At 35.5% G+C, this 22,925-nt stretch overlaps 1 protein-coding gene and 1 long non-coding RNA gene across 2 annotated transcripts; one reads left to right on the top strand and one right to left on the bottom strand.

Moving 5' to 3' along the window:
• Positions 1-1,922: 1,922 nt before the first annotated feature.
• Positions 1,923-16,316, top strand: wu:fa25f02. Its single transcript, XM_087311898.1, has 5 exons — positions 1,923-2,171; positions 5,103-5,143; positions 6,918-7,112; positions 12,952-13,101; positions 14,996-16,316. The coding sequence occupies exons 3-5, from the start codon at positions 6,947-6,949 to the stop codon at positions 15,736-15,738; spliced, it is 1,059 nt and encodes a 352-aa protein (XP_087168024.1). The 5' UTR covers positions 1,923-2,171; positions 5,103-5,143; positions 6,918-6,946; the 3' UTR covers positions 15,739-16,316.
• LOC147830808 (uncharacterized) lies at positions 4,171-6,578 on the bottom strand. Its single transcript, XR_015526236.1, has 2 exons — positions 6,228-6,578; positions 4,171-5,953 (listed from the first exon to the last, which is right to left on the bottom strand). It is a non-coding gene; the product is annotated as an uncharacterized LOC147830808 (long non-coding RNA).
• Positions 16,317-22,925: the final 6,609 nt, after the last annotated feature.

The raw sequence follows: 22,925 nt of genomic DNA, 5'->3' as shown, positions 1-22,925 counted from the left end.
TTTCTTTTATTGCATATGAATAAATCAAAATAAGGTTTTACGAGATGTATATATTTTTAAGGCATAAAAACTGAAGCAATGCAGCAAATTCTGAAAAGAAAACACCATTGTCTCAGTCACTTTATGCTGCAAGAAATCTGAAAATAGCATAGTAGAGGCACTTTACTCATTTTGTTTTTCTCAGAGTTTTCTTTTTTTGCGTATAAATAAATAAAAATAAGGTTTTACATGATGTGAATATTGTCAAAGCCTCACAACTTTAAAAAATGTTGAAAATTCTGAGAAAAACAATGAAATCAGTCATTTTAAACCACAAATAATCTGAAAATAGCATAATAGAGGCACTTTTCTCAATTTGTTTTTCTTCTGTTTCCTTTTCTTGCATATAAATTAATAAATAAATGCTTTACAAGATGTGAATACTGTCAAAGTCTAACAACTCAAAAAAAAATGCAAATCCTGAAAAAAATACCATCAAATCAGTCATTTTACAACGCAAAAAAATCTGAAAATAGCATAGAAGCACTTCTCGTTTTTTTTCTCAGTGTTTCTTTTTGCATACATAAATAAATAAAAATAAATTATGTAAATCATTTTAAAGCATAAAAACTAAAGAAATACTGCAAATCCTGAGGAAAAACACCATTAATCAGTCATTTTATGCTGGAAGAAATCTGAAAATGGCATAAATAAAGTTTGATTACTTTGCCATTTAAGTACTTCGAAATAAATATTATAATTTAACGTTATGTTTATTGTTTATGTTACATTTTTGTCAAGTATATTTCATATATATGATGATATTGTGATAAGTAATATAAAAATATCCCCGTTTAATTTTTTAACATTTTGTACATATATACTATATACACACACACCCACAGTACCCCCACCCACCCCACTGACAAAGGTCCAGTATTTGTCCAATGCATAAGCTCATTTGTCCAATGACTGTTATACCATCATAAATTATCAAAATAACCCATCAAAATGGCGGAATCTGATGCAAGTCAACTTTCACTGTATTTTTGTTATAGGGAAAACATTTTTTAAGTAACTTGTAATCTAAATCTTGGACCTTAATCTCGTTGTGAAGTTGTGAAGCACCGAAAGCGACCCATATTATTACTTATTAGACTGTTGTTGTTCTTCATGAATTTTCAAATGTACTTTGTTTTTACAAGAAAAGTTGTGATGCTCTCTACAGTATTATGTTTCTTTTTCATTATTCAAATAGGCAAATTTGGAGACAGAGAAAAGCTGAACGACCAATTTATTATTTGCCAATTAAATGACAATAGGCCACAGTTTCAAATGTAAAACTTTAACAGATTGATATTTTCAGTATGTGATATATCATAAAGTAGCTTTAAAGTAGCCTCTTCTTCATGTTTCTTCATGTACACAAAAAGCGTCCATTCGACAAGCTAATCCAGCAAAAAAAAAGTGATTAAAATCTCTCTAAAATGCAGAATTTAAACCACATAATTAAATTAAAATAAGTCGAATGGTCCAGTTTTTGAGAAAAAAAACCCCTTTCACTAGGCAGGCTACAGTCCTGTATATATATATATATATATATATATATATATATATATATATATATATATATATATATATATATATATATATATATATATATATATATATATATATATATATATATATATATATATATATATATATATATATATATATATACGTAACTTATATGTTCACAAGTAAAGTCTTCACTTTCGTTGTAGGCTAAATTATTTATAAAACCTTCTATTAACGATATTTAAGAAACTGCCAATGCAGTGATAATATAATCAACAACTAAATGTAGCTTAATTAGCCGTTAATTAATTTACGATCCAATCAAAACAAACGTGAAATGTATGAGCCGAGGACTTTGATTTTGACGCACTCGCGGACGCGGCGTGACCCGGAAATCCTGTATTTCCTCTTGTCGCATCACCCGTGTATCTTGTCTGTCAGCAAGCTGTTACTTACATAAACTATTCGATTGAAAATATGAAACATTTGACAGGGGAGTGACAATAAACCGCCGCCGCATTGAAGAATGAGATGCTGTTTTGTCGCTCGTGTTCGTAAACCGCAATAAAGAAGAGGGTTCTGGAAACGCTGCTGTTTACATCGAGACTAACACATTTATTTTGCTTCAGTTGGTAAGTGGATCCTCGTTAACCTATTGTGTGTTCGACAGGATTAGGACATATGTTTGTTTTCTGATTTCTTTGTGATAATATATTTATTCTTCAAACTATTCCAGTCAAATTGTATATTTTAATTGTGATAAGGGTGTGTCTGAGGGGAAAAAATAACAGATTCAGATGCAAGTCAGTTAGAAGACACATGTTCCTTTGTAAAGGGCAAACAATGATGTCGTTTGTTTTCACATTCCTAAATTAACTGCCCCGTATTAACCTAGAAAAGGCTCTTAAAAAGTTCATAACCATAATATTAAACACACCAGCATTTTGAGTGTGCTTTTACATAATGCAATTGAATGTTAACCTTTACACTTAAACATATCATATTAAGTTTAACAACGTTATTAATCACACCAAGGGCTTTTAAATTAGGGCAGTAGCATCGTGATACAGCAGTTACATAAAGAGGCAAATCACTTACAAACCATATTTAAAAATTTCATAATAACTTCATAAATAGTTCAAAAAAGTACTCGTATGTTAAACATTTAAAACTTGCTAAAATGTAAGCCTTATTGCCTCTGGAACAAAGGTGAATATATATTTGTTACACTATAAAACCCAACAGTCAATTTTATCAAATGAAATGAATGTAGTTAACTCAAAATTGACAAAGTTAATTCTACTCATTTAAAAAGAGTTTTGAACTCGGTGCTGAAGGTAATGAGTTTATTAAATACCTCATTACTAGGACCAGACAGAATCTGCTGACATTTTTTTTGCTATTTCTGCAGAGAATTTTGTAAAAAATCTGCGGATTTATGCGGAATTATTTTGGGGGATCGTAACTATAAATAAATAAAATAAAAATAATACTTTTTTTAACTTTCATTTAATGTTTACAATTCAAATCCATCTAGATCAGGGATGTCAAACTTAATTCCTGGAGGGCCACAGCCCTGCACAGTGTAGTTCCAACCCTGCTCCAACACATTTACCTGTAGGTTTTATACAAGCCTGAAGGAAAATTAGTTTGATCAGGTGTGTTTAATTAGGGTTAAAACTAAACGAAGCAGGGCTTCGGCCCTCCAGGAATTTAGTTTGACATCCCTGATCTAGATCCACTTATTAGGTAAACAAAGCAAGTCTCTCATATAATATGTATGCTGAAAGACAGAAAATAATACTTTACAAACTGTATTGTATTTGTAAATAAATCAAAGGAACACTTTTAAATTAATCAATAATATTACTGAAATTGTTCAAAAACAAAATAAATATAAATGTACACACATTTACACAAATAAATATGACTCAATGGGCCAAATATCTGCAGAAATCTGCAGATTTCTACGCGCACAGATTCTGTGTAGGCCTACTCATTACTTCAACTTAAATGGAGGAAGTTCACGGTACTCATAGATTAGTTTTTAACTCAAATGGTTTGTAGCAATCGGTTTCCTCACACGGTTTGGGTTGCTCTAACTTGTTGGGTTTTACAGTACTCAGTTGGTTTAAGTTCTCTTCATTTATTGGGTTTTACTGTGCTCAAATTGCTTCATTTACTCAAAGATTAAGTTCAAAGTACTCATTAGGATTAGTTTATGAATGTAAATGTTGCAATCGGTTTCCACAAATGGTTTGAGTTTTTGGGTTTTACAGTGTAGAAGAGCATTTGATGCTTCTAAACCTTTTTTCTAGAGGACAGTAGTATAAAAAAGGCTTCAGAGGAGGGGAATCATTTCCTATCACACTTAGATTTGTTTCTTATTATTTGCTGTTTATGTAACTCAGCTAGATTCAAGAGGCAAACCAATAATCTTGGATCAAGTCTTGACTAAGTTTTGAAGGCGATTTGTGTTTCAAACAGAAAGTGAGGAGAACCAGCATGAAAAGGAAAAGCTTGATATACTTAATATAGCTAGTATAAAAAGTTCTCTATTTTCTCTACACAGTAATAGTTCAGTTTCCTAAGAACATAGTTGAAATCAGAATTATTAAACCCCTTTAAAAAAAATCTTTTTTAAATATTTCCCAAATGATGCAAGGAAATGTTCACAGTATGTCTGATAATATTTTTTTCTTCTGGAGGAAGTCTTGTTTGTTTTATTTTGGCTAGAATAAAAGCAGTTTTTAAAGTTTTAAAAACATTTTAAGGTCAAAATTATTAGCCCCTTTAAGCTATTTATTTTTTTCCAATAGTCTTCAGAGCAAACCATCATCATAACAACTTTCCTAATTACCCTAACCTGCCTAGGAAACCTAATTAACTTAGTTAAGCCTTTAAATGTCACTTTAAGCTGTATAGAAGTGTCATCATGGCTAAGATAAAAGAAATCAGTTATTGAAACTTGTTGGAAATGTGTTGAGAATCTCTGTTAAACAGAAATTGAGAAAAAAATAAATAAACAGGAACCCGGCATTTTTATTACAGTGTATAGAAACTTCTTGTGTAGATAATCAGCATCATGCGTATCTCTTTTGTGTCTTAAACTGAGATGCTCAAACTAAGTTGGCCCATAGTAACCTTTGATTTGGCCCACCATCCCATCTGAGAATACAAGGGGAATGATGGGGATGGTTTTGAAACTGTCCATTCAAATTTATTGCAACCCTTTATTTGTTTTATTGTTAAAAGCTAACTGAAATTAAATGTTTTAACAAAATGATGTAAATAAATCAGATTTTGTTGAAATGTACATCTCACACAACAATGCAGAGACTTGGGTGAGCAATTCTGGGTTTGAAACTCCACTGGGTTATAAATATGATTGTTTTTTTTTTTTTAATTGCAATAATTTTAGTTTTTAACTCTTCATATGAAAAGGTTTGGGATAACCCAAAAGTAAATGTAGGATTCTTTAAAAGTAATATAACCCATTTCTACTGCCACAAACTTGATTTTGATTACCATTTTAATGATTTTTTTGCTTTGTTTTATTCCAGCAAAGAACGGAGCGTCCGTGAATAATCTGCTTCACCTCTGAGTGAGTTTCGTTGCTTTGTTTAAGCCTGGATGGAAGTCATATGATCTGTAGATCCTGGAACTGGTTTAGTGAAGCCCTCTGTGCTGTTTGCTGTGTGATTTTTAAGGGGTGTGGCGGAACTTTATCTGTAACTATTTTCTTACTTCAAACTTCCTTATACCCAACAAAGTCTGTGGAAGTGCAGCAAATCAGCTCCAGTTTCTAACACTGAGAAGAGATTTTAAAGTTGAAAAATAATTAAAAGATAAATTACAATTTATATACAATAAATTATAATGTTGTTTTATGTGTTTTTATAGTGCATTTGTAGTTTGACAAGTATGTGAAACTGATGTTCAGCAGGAAGACCAGAGAACTTATTTCAAGTTTGTTCCTGTAGTGTTACGGAATGTATACTAGATGGCGCAATTGCGTCACAATTATGCTCACTGTCGCAATTAAACTCTATCTAGATGCGTTTAAAATTGCTTGAAAATGTAATCGTTTTGGCTCAATTTGATCACCTTTAGGCTTGCTTCCTCTATCTGTAAAATGTAATTGATTTGCTTTTATAATAATTGATCTTACTGAATAGGTAATACTTATTAACCATTTAAATAAGATCAATTTTTTTTTCTTTTGCCTTAAATAATCTCTGGACTTTAAATAAAATTAAACCCTTTGAAATTAAAATAAAAATGTTTTTTTCAATAACAAGTTCATGAAATACACATTTAAGATAGATTGAAAATGATATATAAGAGAATAAATGACAGTAGTTCGTTGATGGGTTTGGGGGAAACATGCCATCATTAGAATTCTTTACTGTTACTTGCATGCATATATACAGTGCTCAGCATGAATGAGTACACCCCCTTTAAAAAAAAATATTTGTATCAATTTTCTGTGAATAGTCGATATGACCTATTGCTAAAAATGTCCACAAATCTTTTTTTTTTCTTAATTTTATTTTTTGATGTTTATTAATTTTATTCAATAACAATATAACAGTTCAATAAACCCGTCTTGTTTAAATTCACCAAAATATATTTGCCATATTAACTGATAAATGAATAAAAATATAAATTCTCAAAAAGGGCTGTACTTATTTATGCTGAGCACTGTAAATGTGTATGCCTGCATGTAAATATGCAAGTCGTAAATTGCTCAGGATTTCCAATAACTTATCAAGTATTTAAAAGTACTTGCATTTCAGATATATGGATTCAAGAACTGGAAAGTACTTAAACAAACATAGGTCCTTGAAAGTGCTTGAATTAAATTTGAAATTAAATTTGTTTATGGTTTTATTTAAGCATTTGTACTCAATTTTCAACAACAGAACGAAAAAAAAAACTGAAATTCTTGAAATGAAAATCTTACATTTAAATCTTGTACAGTAACACTGACATTTTATCAATATTCCAGAAACCACATTTAAATATTACTAGCATTGAAAAAAAAATTTTTCTTTAAACATGATTTCTTTTTAAATGGTCAAGCATTTTAAAAAAATTTACGGATATTTTTTACATGGATATTAAGTTTAACATGGATATTAAGTGTAAGTGAAATATTAAGTGCTTTCACAGCGCTACATATGCTGGGTTATGAATTACAAAGGGGCTTGTTTTAAAATTAACGGTGGTTTAAAATGTCCGTGAATCTGCTGCTAGTAAAAATGTGGGAAAAGTTTAAAAATCCACCTGGAAATTGCTTGAAAACTGCTTAAATTTCACTTTGGAAAATGTGTGTGCATATTAAAAAGCAATCATTGTTTTTGTGTTTGTCACAGATGTTGGGGATGTGACCTTCTCTCACAATATGGTCTCAGCCACTCATGTGATCATGACTGTCCATCCTGTCCTGGTCCTGCTGCCCATCCTGGGACTCTTTGTGCTTCCATGTGCTCCCACACATTCTCTGAACGGCCTCACCATTGTGGCTAATAAGACGGTGGCAAACCCAGCGGACTGTGGGACTGAACTCTGTAAGTCTGCCTATTGTAGTCATTCCATTATAAATCCCTGTAAATTCCTTAATAGATTTTTCTACCTTTTAGTTTTAGTTCAAGCATTTGATGATAACATATTTGTATGGCAGGTTATTTGAAAAAAGTACTTTTAAAATGTGACAATTTTAAACTATAAATATATATATATATATATATATATATATATATATATATATTTTTTTTTTTTTTTTTTTTTTTTAATTTACTTAAGGTAGAGTTTGTGTATATATGTGAATCACAGCAAGACACAAAACGTTTATTTATATACACATATATATACATACATACTTGCATGCATACATACATACATGCATACATGAACAAATAAAAAATAAGTTAATTACAAAATATCTTTAATACAAATTTTAGATTGCAGGGTGTCCACGGGGTCTTAAATTGTCTTAAAATTCAAAAAGTAAATTGTAAGCCTTAAAGTCTAATATTCACTGAAATGTTGTCTTGTATGTCTTAAATAATTGTAAACTGGTCTCAATTTTCCTATGTTTAGGTAAAGCTAAGCCAAGTGGGTCACCATGCATCCAATCACCAACAATTAACTTTTAACAGAACTCTATTTATAACTCTGTTTACCAATATGGTTAAATTGTCCTTAACAATAAAATTTGTTTAAAAGTTCTCTGTGCGTTTATAGTCCATATATGGTGAGGACTCTGACCTGAACAGTCTGTTGTGTATACATTTAGTTTATAAATAATTTTTTTTTTTGTAAGATATGTTGAAGAATGTGTATGCATACAACTAGGGTTTGCTTGTTTTGACAGTTTATTTAAAATATGTGGCTAAGAAATAACTTGGTATATTATAATATAAAAAGTTCTGTATAAGTCTTTAAATTTAAATTATAATGGTCTTTAAAAGGTCTTAAATTTGGCTCTGAAAATTGCAGAAACCCTGTTATAAACAACACAATGAATATGTGATTATAACATTACATGAACTTTTTGTCACAAATCCTCATTTGTGCAAAGCATCATGGTCCTTTAATCTTGGTATGCTATCTGACATCAACGGAATGCGTTAGAACAATTTTAGTATGTCATAGAATACAATGTCTAGAAGAATAATTTCTATTTCTGTACATGTGGACAACATTTTTGTCAACGTTTTGTTGCTCATGTCATTCCAAACCTGTATAACTGACTTTGTGGTGCACAAAAGAAAATATTTTTAAGAACAATGAGAACCAAACAGCATTGGACTGGAATTCCTGTCAAAATGTCTTGAAGACAGAAAGGGATGCGTGATAGAGAAATGATGGCAGATTTTTCATTTTTGAGTGAACATTCGCTGTAAGTTTGGAAAACTATACAAGTGTATGATTTAAAAAGTCTGCGTCCACATGTTAAGTGTGACATCATGCAAAGCAGCTTCCAGGTCCAAGCATTCTTATCAAACAATGTCAGAAGACTCAACAAATTGTAATAATAATCATGACTAATATCTGATGGCCAGAAAGAGATTCGTTTTTTTTTTTTTATATATATATATATATAAATTGTTTAAATATTGGTGTCTGTGATGCAGCAAGTCCAGAGACTGTTGTGTCCACCATAATTTTAAATAAAATTCACTTTTGATGTGTAATCTGAATAGGGGAGCAATAATTATTGATTTTGGTTGTATGATTATAGTCTGAGGAATAATCACGGTTATCACGATTATTATGCATTCATTAATTTCAACTCTACTTGTTTAGAAAATCGCATGAAAACTCCTTATATTTTGTTGCGTTATTTATTGATGCTCCGTAATCAAACCAATTGATACTGCACAAAATAATACAAAAAAATTATTCCATTTCTCTTTTTTGACTTAAAAATAAGTGAAAAGGTTTTTAGCATTTAAACATAAGTAATGATTTTACAGTGAAAATAAATGACGGAAGAAGTATTTAAATAAAATAAGAATGAATGAATAAAAATTTTATTTGTCTGATGCAAGTCAAAGCTACATATTAGCAACAATAAGCAAATGCAGAAATGTATAATTGACATAACTTAGTTGCAGAGGGGGGGGGGGTTCGTACAGTAACATGACATTGAGAAGCCTTTACGATTAATTAAGCATGACAAATTAAAGCACGGTCATAGTGAAAACGGTTAATCGTTGGATCACTATGTACAATGTTGTATACATTGCGTCATACGTCAAATATGTGAATAACTGGAAATAACGAACTTGTCCGCACAAAAGACGCGATATGTGACCGGCTCTTACGTGCGATGTGAAAGAGGTATCAGATGATAGCCTCAGCCATAGTTAATCTAGTGTGTGTGCGTATCAGCTTCGATGTACAAGCTCGGAACTTTAAACTAGGGTACAGTTGGCATAACTGTGTTGCAGCAGTTTTGTTCTGTGCAGAAAGGCAGCGTTGAGAAACCTTTACATTTAATTAACTGTTACTAATTAAAGCATGGTTATTAGTAGGGGTGTAACGATTTATCGTTGTACGATTTATTGCGATGCAAAAATGTCTCAATATGCATTGTGGCGTTATTACGATTTGATTACGATATGACGTCCGTTTTCTCTTATTAGTTGAGCTGTTTGCACAAGAGCTACGTTCCACCTGCTGTCGCACGCGAGTTCAGATTGCAGCAGCAGTAATGTTAGCATACCAAGATGAGTGGAGCTGAAATAGAGGATGGCCCATCCTCTCAAGATCAGACGTCTGGCAACATTTCGTTTGTACAGTCATTGCTTTAGACTCGTCCGCTTTTTGACACGCATACTGGGTCAAACATCCTAAGTTTTAAAGTCTTCACAGTGATTTACATACTTTGCACAGCGACAGGGATACCTCCTAATGGTGTTGAAAGAGTCACATACTGTATTTATAAGGTACAATTCACCCTAAAATATTATTCTGTCTTCATATAATGTTCCCGCCGCAAAATCGCACATGACGTGAGCTGTTACTACAGAGGGCGGACTGATAGACGCGCGCGTATGGCAAGCTGTTTTAGCATTTAAACCTTTGTTCTGACTATCCATAAATATATTTAGAGATATCTCTAATTATATTTTGACTAGTCATAATTATAATTCGACTAGTCAGAATGACAATTAGAGATATCTGCTATTACAATTGTACTAGTACAAAATCAGATTCTAGATATCTGCAAATATATTATGACTAGTCATATTCCTCCATTGACTTCCATTGAAAAATATTTGCAGATATCTCTAAATGAGTTTTAACTAGTCACAATTGTAATTAGAGATATCTCTAAATGAATTTAATTAAATATGAATGAAATACCTGGAAATGTGGATTTTTTTTTTGCACACACAAAAAACGCAAGTGACCAAGCAAAGCCTTAAGCTCTTACTGTTAAATTCAATTGAATAGAAAGCTTATTTTTTTTGCACCTTTACTTAAATTGTTCCTTAATTTTGTCTCTGTCATTTCAATAATATTTTTAAGAAGTTTTTAAATTGTTTTATTTTCCAGAGACAGGCCTGTTTAATTTATTTTCTTAAAGAAGGTTAAGTTTAACAAGTTGAAACAAAAGAAATACATAAAAAATAGTTTACTTGGTAAAATTTGCATTTCAGTTTAATTTTCAATATTTATTCCAAATATCGTGATACATATCGAATCGTGAACATTATATCGTGATACACATCGTATCGTGAGCTGAGTGTATCGTTACACCCCTAGTTATTAGAGAAACCGGTTAATTGTTGCATACCTAGATCGGACTAATAAGTGGTCATAAATTAATATTTTCTCAATTAAAATTCAGGCTTAGTCCTGGAAACAATATTTCATGCGTCACGACCTTACAAGCGGAAAAGGCAAGTGACAGTCCCATCAGCTGGCCAAAGCTCTAATATAGGACATCTTTATAGTTGGTTGGTGCGTGATTTGATTTATTTTTCCACTCTTTTCTAGAATTAATCCAGCCCTTTTTATATTTTCAGTTTTTTTGAAGTGCTTAAGAATGAAATGCAATCTGCGTGCAAAGTTAAGAGATAATACAGAGTACCTGTGGAATATCATTTTTTTTTTTTTTTTTTTTTTTAAAGTAAAGCCATATGTTTTGTTTTGCCTGTTTATACATCATGTTTTCCTCTTGAAGGACGTGCGCTTTCAAAGAGGGCCATGTGTTTCACATTTAAGATGAAAGGGAGGCCTGGGCTGGCTGTTCTGCTTATGCGCCAGGCGCTGCTTCAGCGGGTCCTTCCCTTCTTCCAGTCCTCATCAAGACATGCTCTTTTTTTTAATTAAATCACTTTCTTTTTTTCCCCTCCTTTCACTTCGGCCACACACGTTGCACTTGACTATCTTGCCACCTCTGTAAACAAGCAGACAGCCCAAATGACCCCGGGGTGGTGGGGTTCTGGCTTTGTGTTTGGGGGTAGATCTTCTGGCCCTGCCCCCCCATCCCATAACACACACATACATACAAACGTCGGTATTGAGTTTCCATCATGTTAACCGTATAGAGATCGAACGCAAGGTCAGAATCGCCACCGCCATCTGGAAGTCTGCAATGTTTGGAATGATGGCGAGCTATAAATACATAAGCATTCCACATTCCAGCGGAGGGAACGGTGTGTTTTTTCGACACGTCAAAGACCAATCAGACCTGTGGCGACTGCAAAAATCAAGCCAGGTCCTCTATGGTTTCATACCGGAATCCATTTGCTTGTGGATTGGTTGGTTTTTCTGCTTTTTACAGCTGGAGAAGTGTTTAAAGGAGGGGAAAAATGCAACCAATGCAGCTGGCCTCTCGATTTAGTGTGTCAACACTGACCAAGTGATGATTCAAGCTCCACTTTTTTACCTCACCGAATTATTGATTCACCTGGAGCTTTTAAACACTCGCTGATTGTCCATTGGCTCGCTCCAGGAAAAGAAATGGGGGCATTTTGGAGCTTTTCTGCAGTGCCAGCGCAAGCACATTCTTTCTAGCCCCGTTGGTCCCGCCGCCTGCTTAAGTAATCAGGGGAAGTGGGAATAAGGAAAAGAGTGGAGACGGATGTTGAGGTTGAGGTGTGCTGTACCTAACGCACACATGGCTGCTGGGATGGGATCAAAGAAAGGTGCGGCGAGGCCTGTTTTTCCTCCCAGACGTCGCTCGTTCTCCAAGACTGCAGAACTCAGGATATGCAGTTTGACATCCAGTAATGAGCATTAAGGGAGCGTCTTTGTCCCAATGAAAACAACCTGAGGTTGATGAGTCACAGATCGCACTGCTCATTTTATTTCACATTTTAGAGCCGGCTGTAAAATATATTTCGCCGTGACACTCTAAAAAGAGCATTTAGAAACTTTCTTTGGGTTATTTGTCCTATTAAATTTGGATTATAGCTGTTTTTAATTAAGCTTGGAAATTTTTGGTATTGATATTTGGGGAACGTCTAATATTGGTGAAACACAAGGTTACGTTTACTAATCTCGTTTATTTCCAAATGTTTATTTGTACGGGATTTGTTTAAAGGGACAGGATGCTCAAATAAACTTTAATTCAATATACTCACCTGCGGGCCATTTTGTTTTTCTTCAGGAACACAAATACTTTTTTAAAAGCTGAAACTGTTCATGCGATAGTTCCTTCTTCATTTATTCCAAACCTATGGCGTGAAATAAGATATTTTGAAGAATTCTGGATGGATTTGTACCCATTGACTGGCCTAGTAGTTTTCTTTCATTCTACTGAAGTCAGTGGCTACCATCAATCAGCATTTTTCAAAATATCTTCGTATTAATCCACAGCCTCTGCAAGCATCTTACTTGGTACAATTCAAATAATCATCGTGATTGTTTTTGTTTTTTGTTTTTCAGGTCCTCAGAACAAATCCTGCACCAATGCCTTTCTCTATAAAGAAAAAATGTGTTTTCTGATTAGCTGTCCAAATCAAACCCAGAACTCGTCTTGTGGAAATTACACTAATTTCATCGACCTGTTAGTGGAACAAGATGCAAACTCAACAGGTAATACTTTTATCCTACCGTATGATCTCAGTGCTGTTCTTCTTTAAGATTTCTTTATTTTACCCCCTCATGCAGTGCAGCATCACAACTCCAGTGCAATATCTCATTTTTTAGCATGTTTTATTAGAGTTTTTATGTCTTATATTCAAATATGTTATTTAATTATTTATTATCTAATGCATTGGACTAGTTTTGTTCAGTTTTTATATCTTATTTTCTAATATAGTACAAGGGGATATGTTATTTATACATATCTATTATTGGTTTATTGATTATTATTGGCTGCGTTCACTGATTAAAACCAACTCTAGAGCAATTGCGATTGACAAGATATGACCGTAAAACTACAATGCGGATGTTTATTTGTTTTTTTCTTGTCTTAGTCGCAGTCTTTTTCATAACACTTCAATATAGTTACCATTAAATTTTAATTTCTGTGTGTCACGGTGTAAATTTTGGCTCTATTTTGGCTCTACTCCACCAATAAATATCCTTCACATGCACAGTGATCTTCATTTGACCAAAACACAGCATTTAAAGTGTTTCCTCGGATATAGAGTTAAAAATTAAAGCTGGCTTTCATATGCGAGTCTTTTTCAAACCAAGACAGTACACTGGTTTGAACCAACAGGAGGCAATGATGACGCTTTTATGCTGGGCTCACACCAAACGGGCAGTCCAGTATTTACAATAATAAATTAAATGGTGAATTGCGTACTAATCATTGCAAACAGGAGAACAAAGGCGGATTACCATCCCGCAGGCAAACAACAAAATATGTGACTCATTTGCTGTGAATGTGTGGAATTCCACAACTCAATGCAATATCTACATTTTTTTTAGCATATTTTATCATCGTTTCAAAATCTTAGATTATTTTTATTTAATTATGTATCTCTTGTAGTCTTAGAAGTTACGCATCTTAAGCAGAAATGCTGCAAGTTCCATCGTATCCTGTGTACAATGCCAACAAAGCTGTCTATCCTGTTCTAAGATTGTATTGGATCAGTTTTATCAGCTTATTTTCTAATATTATTAGTAACTCGCATTGAACGATTCATTTAAGGGGACACGGTTAAGGACGCCATTCATACCAAACAGGAAACAAAGTATTTACATGAGTAAATTGCATACTAATCAATGCAAACGTGAGAAAAAAGGCAGTTTACCATCCCGCAGGCGAACGTCAAAATATATGCGATGCGTTTGCTGTGAATGTGTGGTATTCCACAACTCGATGCGATCTCAATTTAGCATATTTTAATCATTGTTCCAATATCTTACATTATAACTAATTGTATTTAATTGTATATTTTTGTTAAATTATGTTTCTCTTGTATACTTAGAGGTTATGTATCTTAAGCAGAAATGCTGCAAGTTCCATTGTATCCTGTGTACAATGGCAGCAAAACTTTCTGTTCTTTTATATGATTGCGTTGGATTAGTTTTGTTCAGTTTTATTAATTTTCTAATATTATTTTCTAATATTTTAAGTAACTTGCACGGTTTAATTCAAGGAGGCCTGGTTTAGGACCCCATTCACACAAAACAGGGAATCGAGTATTTACATGAGTAAATTACATACTAATCAATGCAAACATGACAACAAAGGCAGATTACCGTCCCACAGGCGAACGACAAAAAATATGCGATGCATTTCACCTAATTTCCATCTTCCGCGTTTGCTGTGATCCCCAGTTGGTTTCCAATATTTTGGAAATCTTCACCCTGGTCTGAGTTTGCAGAAAGGTTTGGTTTGTCACCTTATAATGTGTTTTCTTGTGAACAAACAGCGAAAGCGTACAGAACAAAGTGTGGTTTTGAAATTACCTGTGTAATTGCAGTACTATCAGCCAGATGTCACCATCCGCTAACCCAAACTTTGTTTTTGCAGACTCTGTCCATGTGAACAAAACTCAGACTGACGAATCAGAACTTCCCCTTCAGTCTTCTCCCAACCAAAACTCTTCCCAACCCACTTCAAACAGTTCTTCATCCAATACCACTCAAACATCAACACCTCAAACGAATGTCTCAAACTCAACAATAACCCCAACAGCGACTGTTTTTCAAAACAATATAACCACAGCGCCAACCCCCACAACACCGAAGCCTGCCACTACTGTCGCAGTGCCAAATAAACCCATTCCAACACCAGCCATAACGTCCACAAAACCAACCACGACCACCCCTCCAACAACAACCAGCACAACGACAGTTGCACAAACCGCAAGACAGCCTTCGCCAACAGGGACAAATTCATCCACCAACATCTCACCATCAGTGCCTACAACACCTCCATCCATTCCTTTAACCAAACCACTCCAAACTTCTCCCATTCCAACAGCCGTTGAGAAGCCACCACCAAAAACCTCAATGAACCTGCCAGTAGTGGTTCCCACACTGCCTAAAGACGTTCCCAAAGGGGGCAAAGCTATAGTGGAGGTGGCCGGAGACCCTTTGACCAGCCACCTATTAAACACAAGCTCCCTATTGGCCGTTCTACTTTTCGGCCTACTTTTTTTTGTGGTTGCTGTGGCTCTTTTCCTTAAACAAGCGTACGAGAGCTACAGGAGGAAGGACTACACTCAGGTTGACTATCTCATCAATGGAATGTACGCCGATTCAGGGGTTTGATTTCATTGTTTACGTTTGGTAGCAGATCGACTTTGGTAGCACGCATTTCGGGTTGAACAAGATGGTTTGGCGCGTATGTTTCATTTCTATGCAGACTTGGCTTCCACGTAATTTTTGGCACCACGGGGCTGAAGCCTTAGTATTACCTTAGCCCTCATCCTTCGTTCGACGAATGTCATTAAATAAGGGATTCATCGTGCAATATTTGGAAATGTCCGGTCTGGTGTGTCACGTCCAGTGTTTCATCCGCAGCGGGCGAGTTGGCTGCAATAATTGCCTTTTTTATGTGTGTCGGAACGGTTCAGGAACGTTCAGAGAGTCGTTTATGAATTATTGCCTCTTTTCGTATTTGTACGCGTGAGTGAGGAACAAATGCCAAACCAGGAATCGTGGAACAGAAGCACATTATCGTAAAGCCAAGGGAATAACTCAGCCATTGCGTTTTTGGTGTCAGGAACAAAAGATAAGTAAGGTATGAAGTGTGATCGTTTGATATGTGCCAAATTGATTTTGTAAGTCTTAATAGCTGCACTGTTAAAAAAAGAAAAAGAGATATATAATAAAGAACTTACTTTGCACTCGGTCTTGTTTTATTGTGTGTGAAGTGTCTGCCTCTGCTAGATGTTTACTTAACCGTGATCCATGATTTGGCCGTCGTGGAGTCTGTGCAACCACGAAAATGCGAGCTTTCATCATTGTGGCGCTTCTGTGTATTTTCAAGGGCTCTGGGGAGTAAAGGAAAACTAAAATGAAAGCTCTACAAGTCAAATTACAATTTTACAACTTTGTGTGCAGAAAATAGCAATTATACTTGTGGATTTGTTTTCAAATTCCACTATTAGTTAATTGTACATATTTCACCCCAATGTTTTTATCTTTTTTTTTTTTTAGTAAAATCTTGGCTATTTTTTATAATAGTGTAGTGTGTTGTTGGTTAATGTGACACAGCAGCACATGGTTTTGTTCAATATTACAATGACATTCAATAAATTTGTGTTTGGATGCATAATAAACATTACGTTTCATATGATTTTGCCCTTTATAGTTACACTCACTGGCCACTTTATTAGGTACACCTTACTAGTGCCGGGTTGGACCCCCTTTTGCCTTCAGATTTGCCCTCATTCAACAAGATACTGCAAATATTTCCCAAAAAGTTTGGTCCTTATTGACGTGATAGCATCACCCAATTGCTGCAGATTTGTCGGCTGCACATCCATGATGTGAATCTCTTGTTCCACAAAATCCCAAAGGTGCTCTATTGGATTGAGCTCTGGTGACTGTGGAGGCCAATTGAGTACAGTGAACTCATTGTCATGTTCAAGATACCATTCTGAGATGATTCGCGCATTGACATGGTGCGTTATCCTGCTGGAAGTAGCCATCAGAACATTGATACACTGTGATCATGAACGGATAGACATGAACAGCAACAATACCAGGTAGGCTGTGGCGTTGACTTGATGCTCAATTGGTACTAATGGGCCCAAAGTGTGCCAAGAAAATATCCCCCACACCATTACACCATAACCAGCAGCCTGAACCGCTGATACAAGACAGGAGGGATCCATGCTCTCATGTTGTTGACGCTAAATTCTGACCCTTACATCTGTATGTCGCAGCAGAAATTGAGACTCATCAGACCAGGCAACGTGTTTCCAATCTTCTATTGTCCCCGAGTCAAGCTAATGTATGAACCACCAATCAGACGATTCCTAACTCGGTATAAAGTCTTCGGCTGCTGCAGGCCATCCACCTCAAGGTTCAAGTGTTGTGCGTTTAGAGATGCTCAGTTACTGTTGCCTTTTTTATCAACTTGAACCAGTCTGGCCATTCTCGTTCTGGCATCAACAAGGCATTTCTTCCAAAGATCTGACCTTCACTGGATTTTTTTTTTCCGGACCATTCTCTGTAAACCCTATAGATGGTTGTGAGTAAAAATCCCTGTAGATCATCAGGTTCTGAAAAACTCTGCCATGGTGTCATGTGATTGGATGAGTGAGTAGTAAGACAGGTGTACCTAATAAAGTGGCCAGTAAGTGTATATTTGAACCATTGTGTTCTTGGCCTGTAATTGTTGTTCTCTTAAAATAATAAAAATGCCTTTAAGTTGTAGGAGACTTTTTTTTTTCTTCAGTTGAACTAAAATATTTTGCAAAAACTTTTTAATGATTCATAATATCAGATATTATGGTTTTGAAACAAAATTGTAGACTATAGGCAACACAAAAGTAATATTGTTTGCCAACACTGTGGATCAATCATGTTGTAAATAATGCTCCATTTCTTGCAGAAACAAATGCGCACATTTTAGATTGTTTGAGGGTGAGTAATTTAACAGCAAATTTTAATGAACTATTTTTCTTCTGGTGGACTAAATGTTTGAAAAACATCTCCCAAATCAGTACAGAAAACATGGATTTTTTTATCCTTATATAGTCTTGTTCATGACCAAGCAGAAAAGGATGCATAAGATCAAGGGGTCCACCGGCTCGTGTTTGGAGCCCCAGGTTTCCCATAGTTTCAAAGTGTTTTATGAGTAAAATCAGCCTTTGGAGTAAACAAGATGCCACACATAAACAAGCCACATCTGTCGGCCGATAATTGCACCTTGGAAGCGTGCAATGCACAATGTCTAATTTTAAAGGTCTGGAAGTTTATTGGGATGGAGGGAAATAACGAGTTGAAAGGAAGGTAGGCCGACACCTTTACAGCAAGCTCTCCAGGGGACCATTTTGTTTTGGCGGGAAAACAACAGTTTCAGAAATAAATGTGGATTTTATTAGAGGCATGGGACGGGTTCTGGTGTTATCTTCTCCAAGCATTGTGAAACTACTTTCTGACCTGATCTAGCCTTCAAAACCATCTTTTCACAAGCTATGATTACCACATCTCTTGTTGAGTGCTGCATTTCTGTCGATCCCATAAGGAATAGTCTGTCTCAGGCCTCAAAATTTCCCAATCTCACTTTTATTTGGCATTCATACATTGTGAATTTCGAGCCAAAAGAAAAACAATGTAGACCAATTTCCAATAAGAAAACGTTCACCTCGGTTTCCAAACCAAACACTGGGCCTTTCATTTGTTTTGATGGTTTGGTATTGATTCTCATCTATTAGCCGTTCATTTGCATCAACTTTCAGCAGAACATTCCCATTTTCCCCTGGTTGTGTAACTGAGTGGCAGATTTCTGCAGGGCTTCGGGCCGACTGAAACCCTGACTATCAATTTCCAGTGAAAAGTAGGTAGCAAGAAACAGGGTTAGCGCAAAGCACATTGACATGATGCCTCTATAAACCCTTTGTTTTAAGAGGGATTGTTCCAGATGGCATCTGTTACGCGCAAAATATGTCTTGCGTTAAGTCTTGGACCCGGTATTATAAACTCGACACTGTCTGTCCGTTTTAGCTCTTATTTTTTGATAGCTCACATATCGCCTACAAGAAGTTGCTTTTTTGGGCAAGATGCCACTCCCGGGTCAAAAGATAATTACGTCATCAACCACGACATCAGTAATTATTAACAGGCAGGCTGTAGACATTGCCAGTGACGCTGTGGGGAAATAATAACTGAGAAGAATTGGGCTGACAAAAGTATAAATAAAAAGAGTGGGGAGGTGGCATGGTGGCTAAGTGGTTAGCACTGTCGCCTCACAGCAAAAAGGTTGCTGGTTCGAGTCCCAGCTGGGCCCGTTGGCATTTCTGTGTGGAGTTTGTTCATCCAGGTCCCCACAAAGTCCAAAGACCTGTGCTACAGGTAAATTGGGAAAGCTAAATTGTCTGTAGTGTGTGTGAATATGGGTGTTTCCCAGTGATGGGTTGCAGCACGAAGGGCATCCACTGCATAAAACATATGCAGGATAAGTTGGCAGTTCATTCCGCTGTAGCGCCCCCTGATTAATAAAGAGGCTAAGCCGGAAAAAAATTAATGAATTTGGCCATAATGTATTATTGTGAATGTGAGTGTATGAGTGTTTTCCAGTACTGGGTTGCGGCTGGAACAGCATCCGCTGCGTAAAACATGCCGCAATAGTTGGCGGTTCATTCTGCTGTGGTGACCCCTGATAAATAAAGGGACTAAGCCGAAAAGAAAATGAATGAATTTGGCCATAGTGTATGACTGAATGTGAGAGTGTATGGGTGTTTCCCAGTACTGGGTTGCGGCTGGAATGGCATCCGCTGCGTAAAACATTTGCAGGAATAGTTGACGGTTCATTCCGCTGTGGCGACCCCTGATTAATAAAGGGACTAACCCGTAAAGAAAATTATGGAATTTGGGCATAGTGTATGACTGTGAATGTGAGAGTGTATGGGTGTTTCCCAATACTGGGTTGCAGTTGGAACAGCATCCGCTGCATAAAACATATGCCAGAATAATTGGTGGTTCATTCCGCTGTGGCGACCCCTGATAAATTAGAGACTGAAGGAAAATGAAAGAAGAGTGGGGCTTGAGTACAGCATCCATATTTAAATTTCAACCCAGTGGTATTATAACATCATCACCGGCCCACAGGACCAAAAAAACCCAGAGCTCGCTCGCCTTTTGTCCATCAGGCAGTGGAGAAAGTGATTTTTTTTATTTGCGCGCGGCGCTCGGCAGATCAAAGGGAACGCCGAGAGCCATATTACACAGGTGACTGTAAAGGCAGGTTTCATTACAGCATTTTTCTCTAGGCCCGGGAATTACTGCCTGCTTTACTCACACGCACGACGTGCACATGTGCTTTCACTTTGGATTTGGAGTTGGTTGCAGAACTTTACCATTCAACCCATCGAGCGCTTTCAGTCCGCCAGGGGTTGAGTTTGATCCTTGATGTTTACAGCTCAAGAAAGAGGCTGAAATGAATTTGCATCATTGTGTTTTGGTCTTTTGTGGGCTTTCATATGAGTATGAAGAAACAGAACAGGCTAGCAACTAACAAGAGGGCCAAGCCAACAAATTGATCTGTCATTCACTCACAAAAGCAGGTTTTAAACATCTAAAAACTTAACTTTCTGAAATAAAAATATGATTATTAGACTATACTTATTATTAGACTTGACGAATATGATTATTAGACTATACCACTTTCAGCTCGAAACGAAAAAATAAAATTGGTGCAGTTTGGCCATTAATGATTTTGTGGACTGAAAACCCAAACTTCTGAAATCAGGAAAACATTGTAAAATTGACTCCCCTGCCCACAAATCAGCAATTTTTGCAAAGAAACATTATCCAGGGCTTAGTATAGGATTTGTGCATCAAGTTCTGTAATGTGCCATTAATTAGTTGGTTTTCAAACTATTCTATGCTCACGAATCCACAAAAAAATCCCCTACAATTTGCAACAAACTATTTGCATAAGCTTTTGCACTTACTGGCCACTTTGTTAGGTTCACCTTTCTAGTACCGGGTTGAACCCCCTTTTGCTTTCAACTGCCTTAATCCTTCATGCATAGATTCAACAAGGCACTGGAAATATTCCTCCGAGATTTTGGTTCATATTGATATGATAGCATCACGCAGTTGCTGCATATCTGTCAGCTGTACATTCATGGTGTGAATCTCCTATTCCACCACAACCCAAAGGTGCTCTATTGGATTCAGATCTGGTGACTGTGGAGGGCATTTGAGTACAGTGAACTCATTGTCATGTTCAAAAAAACAGTTTGAGATGATTTGTGCTTTATGGCATGGTGCGTTATCCTGCTGAAAGTAGCCATCAGAAGATGAGTACACTGTGGTCATACACAGATGGAGATTGTCTGCAATAATACTCAGGTAGGCTGTGGCATTGACACAATGCTGGTATTAATGGGCCCAAAGTTCGCCAAGAAAATATCCTCCACACCATTACACCACCAGCAGCCTAAACCGTTGACAGAAGGCAGGATGGATCCATGCTTTCATGTTGTTGAAATGTGAACATTAACCATACAAAAATATAAGTTGCCATTTAGAAATCCCATACTGACATCCATTTCTTTCTTCTGTTGAAGAAAATTAATTCATTGTTTTGTTTTCTCAGTTTATGAATTGCGTTTGCTTTCCAACATTATTCAAAATATCTTCTTTTGTGATCTACAGAATAAAGAAATACTCTTTTGGTACAATTTGGTGATAAATTGTCATTATTGATAAATCTATCTCTAACGTTGATAACACACAGGCAAAAACGTAGGCAACATATAAAACATTGTATTGGAAATAAATACCATAGTAAAATGTGTTGTGTTGTTTACAAAGGTGCAGAGAATTTTTAATCTCTAAATATAATTTGGTATGCTAGTATTAAAAAGCCATCTCAAATAAATAACCCAGTTGGTTAGGCCAACATGTTTACCGTCCTGTTTACCTATAGCCACATGGGCTAAAAACATCAAAATTTGGGGTGTAAACAAAACACAATGTTATTAAATGTATTGAATGTTTCTTACTATAATTAAAAATCTGCATATAGACTATCAACCAAGTTGTCAACAACCAAGTTTACTCAGTCAGGTTAGCGTTAGCCATTAGCTCAACATGTTTTCTGTCCTATATTTACCAAAACCACTGAGCTAATATTAGTTGTTTTAACTAAATAGGAAATAAAAACATGATAATTATATAAAATAGGATCATTTACAGAATTCAAACTTGTGTAGTTTCTCCCACAACCTAAAGTTTCTCCCAAAAATAGATTTTTTTTCTTTATTTATTATTAGATTCTCTCTCTGGCATAAATTTCCTCCAAGACAAAAATGCAAAGCTCTGTGTTCTTACTGTATCAACATTTGACTTATTCAGGTCATTTTTGTTTCTCCGAGGGGTTTTTATTACTATGAAACAAACATTGAAGGTTCTTTTCACTGAAAATCCCCTCAAGCACCAGAACACAGAAAGAGGACGATAATCTCAATTTTAACCTTCAACCATCGTATAAATATAACACGAAATCATTTTCCTTCTAAAAATATGACAAAACGTTGCAACATTAAAACTAGAAAAACAGAAATGAAACCTAAAATGATCCTGTTATGTCCGTCATTTTACTGATGATTGCTATGCCATAAATGACCTGTAGCGGGCAGTACAACAAATCATATTGTCTTCTATTGGCAACCCATGAAGTGTGTAATCCTGTGATTTAAAACATTACAATTAATCTTTTATAAATTTCTATTAAATCGATGGTTTACACACATTTTTAGTAGACTGAACAATAT

The sequence above is a fragment of the Danio rerio genome, chromosome 25, assembly GCF_052040795.2.
Source record: "Danio rerio strain M-AB ecotype USA chromosome 25, GRCz13ab, whole genome shotgun sequence".
Lineage (NCBI taxonomy): Eukaryota > Metazoa > Chordata > Actinopteri > Cypriniformes > Danionidae > Danio > Danio rerio.
This window is presented reverse-complemented; position numbering and strand designations above follow the sequence as displayed.

Bases quoted from the DNA above. Each gene is read 5' to 3' on its own strand.
- wu:fa25f02 (XM_087311898.1), top strand. From the start codon at position 6,947: ATGGTCTCAGCCACTCATGTGATCATGACTGTCCATCCTGTCCTGGTC. The intron at 7,113-12,951 runs GTAAGTCTGCCT...TTTGTTTTTCAG, and splicing joins GGACTGTGGGACTGAACTCT to GTCCTCAGAACAAATCCTGC. The intron at 13,102-14,995 runs GTAATACTTTTA...TTGTTTTTGCAG, and splicing joins ACAAGATGCAAACTCAACAG to ACTCTGTCCATGTGAACAAA.